At 51.1% G+C, this 14,077-nt stretch overlaps 1 protein-coding gene across 1 annotated transcript; it reads left to right on the top strand.

The window, feature by feature from the left end:
• The first annotated feature begins 224 nt into the window (after positions 1–224).
• Positions 225–8,731, top strand: LOC104298231 (flavin containing dimethylaniline monoxygenase 3). The gene is made up of 8 exons (XM_054165457.1): positions 225–361; positions 2,186–2,374; positions 5,252–5,414; positions 5,928–6,070; positions 6,214–6,413; positions 6,554–6,912; positions 7,326–7,398; positions 8,033–8,731. The coding sequence occupies exons 1-8, from the start codon at positions 230–232 to the stop codon at positions 8,367–8,369; spliced, it is 1,596 nt and encodes a 531-aa protein (XP_054021432.1). The 5' UTR covers positions 225–229; the 3' UTR covers positions 8,370–8,731.
• The last annotated feature ends 5,346 nt before the right edge of the window (positions 8,732–14,077 follow it).

Raw genomic sequence — 14,077 nt, forward strand, 5'->3', positions numbered from 1 at the left:
TGCAAGGCAAACGGGTAAGCAAGCATCAGTAAGAAACCCCCTCTCCCCCCTGGTGCTATTTAAGGAGCTGAGATATTGTGTTGGGGAGGAGGTGCCTGGCTCCTCCGGGTCATTGCCTGGGGGCAGACCCAGCTGGGTGAGTGTGCCCAGCTCTCCCCACCCCACCCCACCCCACCCCACCCCACCCCACCCCACCGCAGCCAGGATCTTCAGCCCAGCAGGAAGAAGCATGGTGCAACGTGTGGCAGTGGTGGGCGCAGGCGTCAGCGGGCTGGCAGCCACCAAGTGCTGTCTGGAAGAGGGGCTGGAGCCCACCTGCTTCGAGAGGAGCGAGGATGTCGGGGGGCTCTGGTACTACACGGTGAGTGGCTGCCCAGGTCAGGGCTGGCTGTTTCACATCTGTGTCCTCGGGGCTGGGAGGCTGCATCCTGCATGTCTGTATTCACTTGCTCAGCTCAGATGGCTGCATGGGGGAGGGCTTGGCTGGTTCAGTACCAGTCCCCAGATTCCTTCCCCTACCCTGGGGACAGCCTAGCTGTCCCTTGGCTTGCTGAACCAAATCCCCACGACATTTCCAATCCTTCTCCATTGGGAATGAAGGGAGCTGCTAGCTTCTCCCAACTATGGGGCTGCAAATCCCTTGGGGCTGCACCAAAGACATGCACCTGCTCCCCTCAAATTCCATGGACACAGGGACAGCCCCGAGAAATTAAGCCTTCAGATCCTGCAAAAGTTACCCTGTGGGGCTGGCAGCATCACCCCACCTCGGGGAGCACTCACTGCTGCTCAGGGCAGCTCTCAGCCCGCTTTTAAGTAATGGTCACACATCACACAGCTAAAAAGGACTACAGATGTTAATTAGAGGGTCAGGCCCAGAGGCACCTCATGCCAGGTGCCCCACTGCTGTCAGGCCAGGGCTGAAGGGACGGTGCAGGGTGTGATCAGGAGCAGCTCATGGTGCTGTTAGGGAAAGGAACTGAGCCTGCCTGAGTTAAACCCCAGGGCAGAGCAGAAGGCCAGAAAGCTTGTTTTGGATGGTCTGAAACATTCAATCCATCTCAAAACACGGACCACATGTTTCCTCTCTTTTCTGGGGAGGACTCCAGCAAATTCCTGCAGAACGTTTGGCAGTACTTTTTGATATGTATAATGGAGAATTTCATATCAGAATATCACTATAGAGGGGAAAAGCAAAAACCACTTCAGCTCCTTAGCTGTTTGGGCTTTCTCTTTTATTGACAGTTTGTCATCATTTGGCCAACCCAAATGTTAATTTTCTGGCACAGAAATCTCGCTGCATTTTTCCCAGCTCTACCCTGGCATCAAAGCCATCAGCAAAAGGAAATGTGATAAAAACTGCTGTTAAAAGCCAAATGTCAGTGCAGGTATAGCAGGTGCCCCCCACAGTGGGGACAGAGTGATGCCTGAGGCTGGCTATTTTGGGCAGAATTGGGCTAGGCCAGCTTGGACCCCACCGCCTGCATGGTGGTTTTGGGGATTTTGACAGATCTCCCATGTCCTGCCCTTCTAGATGTCAGTGGGACACTGGCCAGCTGGTATGGGCATTGCTAGCAGAAGGCACAAGCCTCCATCCATGTTCCTGGCTAAACCTGTTCCATAGGCAGCCAGGTATAAAGCACAGGCAGCCAAGCTGCTGCACCAAAGCAAATGCATCTGGCTGGCCTTCTGCCTTCATCTGTACAGTTACCGAGACTACAGGCACAAAGGAGCAGTATCCAGGAGCACTCACAGCGTTTTGGAAGCTTTACAGACAGACCATAAGGAAGCTGGATACTGGGGCATCCCATGCTACTTGTCTCCTGTGTCCATGTGCTTGACTGTAGCTGTGTTACACCTGACTTCCTGAGGCTTTCTGAGCATGCAGTGGAGAGACTCTGGCATGGTCCTTCCACAGCGCTCCCTTCCTCTGAGGTTTCCGCTTTCCCTGGCAAATGTGCACGTAACTGGCTCCTCAATGCCTTGGGTGGTGCAACCCCTCCTCTCAGCTTGTTAGGACACTTCTGTGCTCATGGGGGTTATTTGGTGGTTGTGCTTGATGGTTTTGCTGTTTTCCTCAGTCTTCAGTGTGGAGGTCAGGAAGTGATAGCATCTGGAGGAGTTAGTTCAGGGCTCCAGGACGGGCAGGGGTCATGTCCCATCTACATCTACATTGCTCCCACTCCAGAACAAAGCAGAGGAAGGCAGAGCCAGCATCTACCGCACCGTGTTCACCAACTCCTGCAAAGAGATGAGTTGCTACCCTGACTTCCCCTTCCCTGACGACCACCCCAACTACATGCACAACACCAGACTCCACCACTACCTCTGCAAGTACGCCGAGCACTTTGGCCTTCTCCGGCACATACAATTCAAGGTAACGAGCCCGGAGTGGAGAGGGACAGCAAACAGCCAGGGGACCCAGGCAGGTCTCCCTGCCACAGGGAAAACCATAAAGTCATGTGATCATTTTGGTTGGAAGACACTTTCAATATCATCAAGTCCAACCATCAACCCAGCACTGCCAAGTCACCACTGTATCATGTCCTTCAGCACCACACTTACCCATCTTTTAAATTCCTACAGGGACAGTGACTCTGCCACTTCTCTGAGCAGCCTGTGCCAGGGCTTGACAACCCCTTTGGTGAAGAATTTTTTCCTAATATCCAACCCAAACCTTCCCTGGCACAACTTGATGCTGCTTCCTCATGTACTGTAACTTGTTACTTGGGGAGAACAAATCCTGGGAGAAAATATTGAGGGAAGAAAACTCTCCTGTCTTTGTTAAACCAGGTCTCATCAGCTCCCTTCTCTGTGCATTCCTTGAAGGTGCTAGAACAAAATCACAGGACAAATATCCTCTGGGATTCCTGTGGCCTCTGAATCCCACTTAAAGCTCTCAGTGTTCTCCCCATATCCACCGATTTCCTTCTTTGTTTCCTTCCTCTTCACCAACAGGGAAGGGCTGGTGGGTGATGTGGTGGTCGGAGGGTGTTTAGGGGCTAGCGACCAGGAGATAATTGAATTTTCAGTATTCAGTCAAGCTAAGAGGGGCAGCAAGAAGACCTCCACTCTGGACTGCTGGAGGGCAGACTTCAGGCTACTCAAGGAACTAACTCAGAAGGTTCCTTGGGAAACAGCCCTTAGAAACAAAGGGGTCCAGGAGAGCTGGGACTACTTCAAGGAGGAACTCTTGAAGGCACAGGAACAGGCTGTGCCAATGCGCCGGAAGAGGAGCCGCCGGGGCAGACGGCCAGCCTGGATGGGTGATGAGCTTCTAAAAGAACTAAGGGGAAAAAAGAGGGTGTATCATCTTTGGAAGAAAAGGGAGGCAACCCATGAAAAGTTTAAGGATGTTGCTAGGTCTTGTAGGAAGAAAATTAGGGAGGCAAAAGCACATTTGGAGCTTAGACTGGCCTCTGCTGTGAAGGACAACAAAAAGTCCTTTTATAAATACATTAATAGCAAGAGGAAGCGCAAGGACAACCTCCACTCCTTGGTGGACACGGAGGGGAACGTTGTAACAAAGGATGAGGAGAAGGCAGAGTTACTTAACACCTTCTTTGCCTCAATTTTTTACTAGCAGGACAGAATGTCTTCCAGACAGCTGGCCTGCAGAGCTGGCAGAAGGAGTCAGGGAGCAGCATAGTCTTCCTCTGTTCCAGAATGGGGTAGTTGGTGATCTGCTTAGCCACTTGGATCCCCACAAGTCCATGGGACCAGATGGGATCCATCCTAGGGTGCCGAGAGAGCTGGCAGATGAGCTGGCCAAGCCGCTCTCCATCATTTTTCAGCAGTCCTGGCTCACTGGAGACATCCCAGAGGACTGGAAGCTGCCAACGTGGTGCCCATCCACAAGAAGGGCCAGTTGGATGAGCCAGGGAATTCCAGGCCTGTCGGCCTGACCTCACTGCCAGGCAAGATTATGGAGCAGGTCATCTTGAGTGCAGTCACACAGCACTTACAGCATGGCCAAGGGATCAGACCCAGCCAGCATGGGTTTAGGAAGGGCAGGTCCTGCCTGACCAACCTGATCTCCTTCCACGATCAGGTGACCTGCCTGGTGGATGTGGGGCAGGCTGTGGATGGAGTCTGCCTGGACCTCAGCAAGGCCTTTGACACCGTCCCCCACGGCAGACTCCTGGCCAAGCTGTCAGCCCATGGCTTGGATGGGAGCATGCTGCATTGGGTTAGGAACTGGCTGGAGGGCCGAGCCCAGAGAGTGGTGGTGAATGGTGCCACATCCAGCTGGCGGCCAGGCACCAGCGGTGTGCCCCAAGGATCAGTGCTGGGCCCCGTGCTCTTTAACATCTTTATTGATGATCTGGATGAGGGCATCGAGTCCATCATCAGTAAATTTGCTGACGACACCAAGCTGGGGGCAGGAGTTGATCTGCTGGAGGGCAGAGAGGCTCTGCAGAGGGACCTCGACAGGCTGGACAGATGAGCAGAGTCCAAGGGCATGAGACTGGCTTCTGCACATTGGCCACAGCAACCCCACGCAGAGCTACAGGCTGGGGTCAGCGTGGCTGGAGAGCAGCCAGGTGGAGAGGGACCCGGGGGTGCTGGTTGATGGTAGGCTGAACATGAGCCTGCAGTGTGCCCAGGCAGCCAGGAGGGCGAATGGCATGCTGGCCTGCATCAGGAACAGTGTGGCCAGCAGGAGCAAGGAGGTCATTCTGCCCCTGTACACTGCACTGGTTAGGCCACACCTCGAGTCCTGTGTCCAGTTCTGGGCCCCTCAGTTTAGGAAGGAGGTGGACTTGCTGGAGCGTGTCCAGAGAAGGGCGACAAGGTTGGTGAGGGGCTTGGAGCACAGCCCTGTGAGGAGAGACTGAGGGAGCTGGGGTTGCTTAGCCTGGAGAGGAGGAGACTCAGGAGTGACCTTATTGCTCTCTACAACTACCTGAAGGGAGGTTGTAGACAGGCGGAGGTTGGTCTCTTCTCCCAGGCAACCAGTACCAGAACAAGAGGACACAGTCTCAGGCTGCGTCAGGGGAGGTTTAGGCTGGAGGTTAGGAGGAAGTTTTACACAGAGGGAGTGATTGCCCATTGGAATGGGCTGCCCGAGGAGGTGGTGGGTTCGCCGTCGCTGGGGGTGTTCAGGGCGAGGCTTGACAGGATGCTTGGTGCCATGGTTTAGTTGATTAGGTGGTGTTGGATGATAGGTTGGACTCAATGATCTTGAAGGTCTCTTCCAACCTGGTTTATTCTATTCTATTCTATTCTATTCTATTCTATTCTATTTTTTAAGACCCTGGTCACCAAGGTTAGAAAACATCCCAACTTTTCTGTGACGGGGCAGTGGGAGGTGGTGACCCAGAGGGATGGGAAGGAAGAGACGTCTGCTTTTGATGCTGTGATGGTTTGCTCTGGGCATCAAGTCTACCCAAACCTCCCCCTCGCTGACTTTCCAGGTAAGCTGCACACAGGGAGTTCATCCACTGGGACACAGCTGGGCAAATGCCTTCTATCACAATGTTCTTCCCTGAAAAATAGACCTCATCAGCATTAGGAGAGCAATATTTGGGGGAGTGGGGTTTTGTTTAGGGAATCAACAGCCTGGGTTTTTTAAATAAAACACTCCAGCCATCAAACAATATCAAAGTGGGGTCAATGCTTATCCTTTCCAGGAAAAAAAAAAAAAAATGTAGGCTATTTCCGTTGGCAGGAGACTTTGCATAGAAGGATTTTGTCAAACGCTTTTGGGGGTGTTTTTCGGATTTCTAGTTCAAACATCACGTGCATTACCTTTGCCTCTCTGTTTACAGCTACATTACTAGGAATAGCTTTCTCTCTGGCAAGAAACATGAGAAACGGCCAGAGGGATTCCCCAGTAGTGTTTGTGGGAAAGGGAGATCCCCAAATCAGCACAAGCTCTCCTTTTCATTCCTGGGGTGAATTACAACCCTCTCTGTTCTCTTCCTCAGGAATAGAGACGTTTAAAGGCTGCTACTTTCACAGCCGAGAGTACAAGGAACCAGAGAAGTTCAGAGGCAAGAAGGTGCTGGTGATAGGCTTGGGCAACTCTGGTTCTGACATTGCTGTGGAGCTCAGCACCGTGGCATCTCAGGTATGGGGACCTACACCAGAGCCACTGGGGAAGGGAGAGTCCCCATCTCCTGGAGCATGTGCCACTGCCCCCATGAGACAAGCCCCAGGGGCTCACAGCCGTTACGACAGGGTCAGGTTACCCCTACCTTGCTGTCCTTCCAGGTCTACCTGAGCACTCGAAGTGGATCCTGGGTGATGAGCCGTGTCTGGCACAAGGGCTACCCCTGGGACATGCTTGTCATCACTCGTTTCCAGACCTGGCTGGGGACAGTCCTTCCCAGGGCGCTCAGCAACTGGCTGTATGTGAGAAGCATGAATCGGTCCTTCAAGCATGAGAATTTTGGCCTCATGCCGCTGGAGAGGTACATGTGGGGCCATCCACACCCAAACGCCACAGGGGTGATGGTTCGGGCTGGCACTGAACTGTGTGCCTCTCTTGGGCCAGCAACAGAAGCTGCCTCTGCGACAGCCTCTTACAGCCCCTCCGCCTTTGCCCTTGCAGAGCCTCCCGCAAGGAGCCAGTGCTCAACGATGACCTCCCAGGTCGCATCGCCTGCGGCGTGGTGGTGATCAAGCCAAAGGTGAAGGAGTTCAGAGAAACATCCATCTTGTTCCAAGATGGGACCGTGCAGGATGGTGTCGATCTTGTCGTCTTTGCCACTGGTTACATCTGCTCTTACCCTTTCATGGAGGATCATTCCATCATCAAAAGCAGGGACAATGAGGTCACCCTCTACAAAGGCATCATCCCTCCTCAGCTCGAGAAGCCAACCATAGCAGTTATTGGGCTGGTCCAGACACTTGGAGCCATCATGCCAACAGTGGACCTGCAATGCCGCTGGGCGATCAAGGTGTTTCAGGGTAGGTGGAGAGCCATGTGCTGAGTGGAGATCTGTTTTCTGTTGACAGGAAGTAGCATTCCCCAGCAGTAATGGGCAGGCTCAAACCGGCATCCAGGACAGTGTCTGAGTGCTGAGAAGCACAATCGGGTTTCCATGAGATGGGGTACGTTTCACTATGGGAGCAGGCCACTTCTCAGCTTGCTACAGCTGCCAGAGAAGTCCCTCTGGTGGGGCTGAAGAGCCCCTTGGGCATCACTGCACACCTTTAAGAACAGGGGAGCCAATGTAGTCACAGCTTCAACACCCAAGTCTTGACACTAAAGGGAAGAGAGGCACCCAAGGGCTCAGCCAATCCTTGCAAACCCAGTCTGCTGCAGGACAGAACTCCTGGGCATAGCTCTCCTTTGCCAATGGTCTTCCTGCTCTTTGCAGGACAGTGCATGCTCCCTCCCGTCAGAGAGATGATGGATGACATTGATGAGAAGATGGGAAAGAAGCTCAAAGGGTAAGTGCAGCTCATGGAACCCTCCTGTGCTGGCAGAAGAGCCCTGCCATCACCTCAGTCCAAAGTGAGTTGGATACAGGCACTACAGAGGCTTGAATCAGGCAAGTTTGGGTGGAAAAAATGTGATAGAAGGATTTCCTCTCTGAAAATGCTCATTTACCATCACTGAATGTTATCAGGCTGAAAAAGCATTTCTCATCCACACATAATCAGGGTGAGGCCCCAGCAGAAATAGAACATTTCCATCATTATTTTTCAAAGTGACAATTTTTTTCCCCCACAAAGCCCATGGAAGTGCCTTGCTTTCCCCTCTCAGTGTGTCTGATATTATAGTGAAGCCATACTTTAAAAAGATTAATACAGTCTGTGAAAGCTGAACCTGACCCAAGCAGTGCTTTGTTGCATGGCAGGAACTTTCAAAGTGCAGGGTTTTCTTGTCAGCCAGATTCCTCCACTGACATGGATGTGTATCCCCTGGAGCCGTGACCCCTAGCCAGCTCAGCTGCCCAGGTCTAGTGGGGAGAGCAGGAACAGATTCTGCCTTCACTGTGCTTAAAGTAAAAAGTCATTTTAATATGTGTAAAAAGGGAAAACCTAAAGCAGCCTCTCCTTTCCTCTCCTGTCTCCCACAAAGGCACGGGAACAGCAGCATGCTGCAGACAGATTATGTCACCTACATGGATGAGCTGGCCTCAGCCATTGGAGTAAAGCCCAGCATGATGAAGCTCCTGCTGACAGACCCACAGCTGGCCTTGCAGGTCTTTTTTGGCCCCTGCACGCCCTACCAGTTCCGGCTGGTGGGCCCTGGGAAGTGGAGTGGGGCCAGAAAGGCCATCCTGACCCAGTGGGACCGCACCCTGCAGGCCACGCAGACACGCATCACCCCTGTTGCTCCCACCACCTTTCCTTGGTTGGCTGTGCTGGGGATGCTCTTCCTCCCACTCCTTCTCCTTGCTGCCCTTTATAGCTAGAGGACCCAACCTAGAGAGGATATGGCTCTGAGAAGGCCTTACAGCAGCATTTCAGTGTCTGAGGCTGGGGAGGGGCTGATTAGAAGGGCTTGTAGTGATAGGATGAGGGACAATGGTTTTAAACTACAGCAAGGTAGATTTAGGCTGGACATAAGAAGGAAGTTCTTCACAATGAGGGTAGTGAAATCCTGGAACAGGTTGCCCAGAGATGGGGTGGAGATCCCTGGAACCATTCAAGGTTAAAACTGATGGAGCCCTGAGCATCCTGATCTTGTTAAAGATGTCCCTGTTTACTACAGGAGAGTTGGACAAGATGACCTTCAAGAGTCCTTTCCAACCCAATGCATTCCATGATTCTGCAGTGCTGCAGAAGTACTGTGCAGTGTGTGTGCATGGGATGCTTTCTCCAAGTGGGCAACGTGTCCTGCTGCTCTGCTCGTTACCCGAAAATGTATCATCAAGAGATCCCTAAAAAATGGCATTGATAAATCAGGTGCAGTCTCCACGCATGGTAATTTTGGAAGGTTTCTCAGCTAGGGCTTTGAAAGACTGTAAATACCAACTCAAGTAATTGTGGGGTTTTTATCCCTCTAAATGTGTTCCAAGCAGTAGTACTTTGTTACACAGCTTTCAATCTCTGTCTGCTGCCTCTTTTTCCAGTGGAAAGTCAGAGTCAAAGCGTTTGTTTTTTTCTGAAGTTTTGGTGTAGAGCTTGTGCTCTAGCTAAAGCAGAGCTTGTGCTCTAGCTCAACCAGAGCTTGACTCAATTGGCCCATTTGAAAAATAACTTTCATAAGAAGCAAAGCATTCACTTTTTTTCCAGGGGGAAAAAAACACCCAAATGGGGGGAAAAATCAGATTAAAATATCTGGTATTCCAAAGTATTCTCTGAACAACCTCTGGACTTTGCTGGAACGTGTAAGCATCCAAGACCTGAGACGAATTGTGTCCGACAGCCACATTCCCTTTCCGCTGCCTGAGCGCTCTGCTAACATGCTGCATGCTCCTTCCTACCAGGACATGCAGAGAGGTTTGTCTGCTCTTAGTTATTCGGTCCAAATGCTGCGTTTGCTTCCCACGAAGGGAAGCAAGGTCTTAGCTCTTCTTTTGACTGTGGTCTAGCTCTAAAGACCTCAGACACGCTCTCTCAAACATAAATAAAAATATCATCTGAGCAGGGTTTGTAATTCTTTTGCAAGTAGCAAGTTGTGCATGGTCTGTCCTTGTGATTTGGTTTTTGTTCTACACGATGAGGGCAGCCTTGTTAACCAGCTAGGACACAGACAACAGTGGTGGAGGATGTTGCTGCTGAGCTCACAGGGTGCTGGCAGGACCCACATTAAACATGATGGGAGATGGGAGCCCTTGATTTTGAAAAGCCCAAGTACCATGTGACATGGAATTAAGGGCAACAGGGAGAAAGGGCAGCTGTTGGCCTTGGCAGCTGTAGGGTGAACTGGGGAGGTGCCACAGTTCCAATGACGGGAGCAGAGATGAGGCCGGGGAACGAAGGAAGAAGGTTCGTGGGGTTCCGGCAAGCCGGTCCTGCCTTCCCTAGGTATAGTCAACATGTGAACATGGGGCAGGCTGTCACAAGAGCTCTCTAGGGCTGGCTAAACAGGGTGGAGAACTTCATCACTGTCAAACATGAGATGATGGCCTGTGTGCTGCTGAGGGCACCTCAGCTGCACTGCTCTTCCCCTGGCAGAGTGCAGGCCATAACTGTGGTGGGCTGAAGTTTCCCCCAGCATTAACTTTAGCCAGACTAACTGTTGGCCAGAGGATCATGGGGAAGCTACGTCTGGCTGCTGGTTTGGAATTCCACTGTTCTGCAGCTGTTCTCGAGTGTGTAAGCCCACGCCAGGGCCATACCAAACAGCATCTCCCCTAGTGACAGCACCAGTCCTTTGCAGAGCAGGGACATGTCCCTTGTTTCATTTTACACCTGCATCCACCTTTGTCTGCTAATTGAATAATTAATTCTTTTCCACATTGTTGCAGTTTGAGCAGAAGCAGAAGCAATAACCACCCATGACACTTTTCACCCCTTACCAGTTTGCCCCAAAAAGTGAGAATTTTAGCCAGAATTTCATGACATGGCTACTGCTGAACACCTTGGGGATGCCAACACTGGGGATCGCTGCAGGATGAAGGTCAAGTGAACCTGCAGTGTCCTACAGACCAAACACCATGACCTTCACTGGAGCTCTGTCTTCATTCACCTTTCCTTTATCTCTTGGTCTCGTAGGTATCGTCTGCCATATCACCACCACCGAAGCCTGGGTCCCAGCAGCTCTCAGATTTTAGGCTGTACTCAAAGCTGTTGAAAATTGCAGTTCAAGGCTCCTGCACTTCACTGCAAGCCTTCCACCTCTCCTTGCAGGGTTCAAGGGCAAATATTTCCACACTGTATAGGTTAAACTGAAGGTCCCAGGCCCTCTTTTTTTCATCCCTCCTTTCAGTCAGAGCTAACAAAAGAATCGGAGCTTGGGTCTTGAGTTCCCCAAGCAGCATCACATCTCCTTGCTGCACCAATCTGTGCTGTTGTTTCACCTCCTGAAATCCACCTTCTGGTGTCATCAGTATGTTTGTCTCTTTGAAGTCTGCCTGCCTTGGCCACAGTGGTCCAGCCTCTTCCAGTCCTAATCTCATCAGATGGGTGAAGCTCCCAGATAAATAATCCAGTACTCTGGCCCTTGCAGAACAATTTCTTTATAACAAAATATTTTCCAGAGTATAAATAGGAAAACAGCCAGAGGGGCTAATCTTCAGTGCTGCTGAACAGCCCCGTGGTCGCAAGACCACCTGTGGGTGCTCAGCAGCTTCTCAGACCAATTAGGGAGCCAAGGAATGACCCAGTCAGAGCTCACCTATCAATTTCATCTGGAACTTCCCACCTGAATCGATGGAAGGCTGGTTCTGCAGAATCTCTTCAGTTATAGCCAAATGTCAGCTAACAGCTTGTCTCTGCTGTGAGAATAAGAGAGAACTTGACAGCCACTTCAAAGCAGGCATCAACTTTGGTGGGGGGTGCTAGAGTCTCCATCACCAGAAGTTTTTGAAACAGGTGGTGGAAATAAGGTTGTGAAGGTCAGCTAGAGCTGCTTTTGGAGGAGAAGATGGGTTAGATGTTCCTGAGCTCCCTTCCCATCCTGTCTCCTAGGGTTTGGTGAAGCTGAAGTGAAAGGTCTGCTAGCTGATGTGAACTAATGCAGCTCCACAGTGCATGTGCTGGCATCTCATCAAGGTACTTCTGAGTGGTCTGGGAGCAGTGCTTTGCTTAACGTTGAGGGGTTAGTCCTCTTTAAAAATCAGACTTCTGGCGCTAAATGCACAGAAGTGCTCCTAGGTGGGAGGCCAAGGAGGAACAGAAGCAAGTCTCTGGCTGACTTAGCAGTGGCGCTGAGGCCCCGTGCTGGGGGGTGGGACTGTTAGCCACGGGCACACCTCTGCCGGAGGTACTCTTGGAGAGGCAGCAGGAATTGAAAGCATTCGAACTGCTCAGCTTGGGAGCCTGGTCAATATTTACAGGAAGGGGTCACATTCACTGACTGAATCTTTGAAAACACTTGAAGGCTGACGGTTGACTTTGCCTGGTGGTGGTAGTACGGTGCCTCCTGGTCGGGCTGTGCATGTCTTAACCCTGCGCTTTCGAGACAGCTCTTCCTTATGATTATTCGCGTACAGGTGACCTTAACTGTAACTCCTGTCTGCTCTGATGGTCTCCTCAGTAGTTATAAGTAACTAGCTGTGAAATGACAGAGAGAGACTCCTTAAGCCTGAGGTTTGGCTCAGAAGAGCTGAGGAGGGTCTCAAGCCCTTCCTTGTGCTGCATGCTTTTAGAATGCACCTCCCATAGTACATGGGGAGGGCATGTGTTTATCTGCTTGGAGTCCTGGTACACAGATGGGGTGGGCAGGGGAAGGGGTGTGCGTGTCCGTCGGGGTTGTTTTTGTGAAGATTTTTGAGCAGTTGTACGAGAAAACTGTCAAATGTACATTTTAAACCCTTCCAAAACAAGAGGTTTAAACCTGCAGTTCTCCAGGCTTTGTTAGCACATCAGTTTAACAAGGGACAGCAGCTGCCTCTTGACAAATTCCATAGGTTACGCACTCAGAAAACACGGTGACTTATTAGATCAGGTTAAACTTTGCCAAACACATTGGAGTGAAACACTTGTGCCCTCCACGGAGAGGAGGGCTTGTCTAGCAAGCAAGGCTGCTACAGCCCACCTCTGCTCCAGCAGGTCCTTTGAGTCTCCTTAACAGTAATGTCTTTTGAGAGGTTTCAGAAAGAGTTTAAGATATTGAACATATATCCTGGGAATAGTAAAGTAAATAAATGGGAGAACAGCCCCTGCTGCTTGGCAGAAAGGTTTTGCCTTTTTTTGGTTTGTTTTGTTGGGTTTTTTTTCAAGGAGGGATTTGCCTTAGTCCAAAGCACAAGTAGTTGTTTTCAGTGCCAAAATACAGACTCTAAGAAACGGGGAGTGGAATATACACTTTTCCACCAGCAGCTTCTTGCAGCCTCCATCGATCCATGGATTGCCATATCCCACAGCCTCATGGTAAGCCATGGGAGGCAACAGCCACCTCTGGGGCAGCCTCACCTCCGTGTGCAGTGAAGCAACGGTGATCAGAGCCTCCTGGGCAATAATGGGAGGCAGTGACAATATTGGAGAGGGGAGAAATCAATAACTTCACTGATGAGCCCGTACTCCACGTCCTGTCAGTTCCTGAGGGTGTGTGGCAGCAGTGGCTGTGTGATGGTGAGCACCCCACTTTGCTTAGAGACTGGCTTAACAAGAACCCCCACCCTTTTTTCTTTTTTGTTTTCTACCTTCACCATGACACACACACCAAAACCTGCTGACACAAGCCTAGAAAACAGCAAAGCAGGCTGTGCTGAGACTTCTTTGTGTACAGCCTGGCTCCTCCTTGGCTTAAAGCATTATTTTAAACAGAGGTGGCAAAACTGATGCTGCAGTTCTGTGGTGGAGGTGCCTTTCCCATTTGATTAAGACTAAGTGGATATATTCAGTTTCTCCTTCCTTCTAAGGATAAAAAGCCCATTGTAGAACCCAAGCTTCCGCCACAATGCCAGGAAGCTTTACTTCTCAAGAGGAGAAGGGGCTCAGCAGCAGGCAGGCATGTGAACGTACCCATCTGAGCTCTCACCCTGAGCAACCAGTGGTTATTTGCAGCTCCTGGCTTTTCCTATGATCCCCTGTGACTGATACACCCCAAAAGCTAGTGAGGCTTCTGCCCCAGCATGTCGCAAATACAGCTGTTTGGTGTTCCAGGCTGTGCAGAGGGAAGGTGGTAAAACAGTTCCCCAGCGTGTGCCCTCCCTTGGGCTCACTCCATCCCTTGGTGAAAGCTCATTTTCCCCAGCAGTTTTTGTGTGTGTGATGGTCATGGCAGGGTCCATCTCTTTCTGGTAGAGTGGCAGCAGATTCTGCTTGCTCAGATATGAGGACAGGGACCTCTGAGGCCATGTCTGCTCCTGTCTCTGCAACAACAGAAATTCAGGGTGGATTGACCCAAGCGTGCCAAGGGATGCTCTGCTTAAATGCCAGGCCACAAAGCCTTTTTCCATCCCTGAGAACATATAAAACCCCAGTGATATGCTGTCTGTTCTAGACTGTTCTGCTCTGCACTGACTGTCCCTGGAGAGAAGCTGGAGAAATGGGTCCCAGGTGTCCCAAG

The sequence above is a fragment of the Dryobates pubescens genome, chromosome 11 (assembly GCF_014839835.1).
Source record: "Dryobates pubescens isolate bDryPub1 chromosome 11, bDryPub1.pri, whole genome shotgun sequence".
NCBI lineage: Eukaryota > Metazoa > Chordata > Aves > Piciformes > Picidae > Dryobates > Dryobates pubescens.

Coding starts and splice junctions, on each gene's coding strand:
- LOC104298231 (XM_054165457.1), top strand. CDS start 230: ATGGTGCAACGTGTGGCAGTGGTGGGCGCAGGCGTCAGCGGGCTGGCA. Junction 2,375..5,251: donor TCCGGCACATACAATTCAAG/GTAACGAGCCCG, acceptor CTATTTTTTAAG/ACCCTGGTCACCAAGGTTAG. Junction 6,071..6,213: donor TCAGCACCGTGGCATCTCAG/GTATGGGGACCT, acceptor CTGTCCTTCCAG/GTCTACCTGAGCACTCGAAG.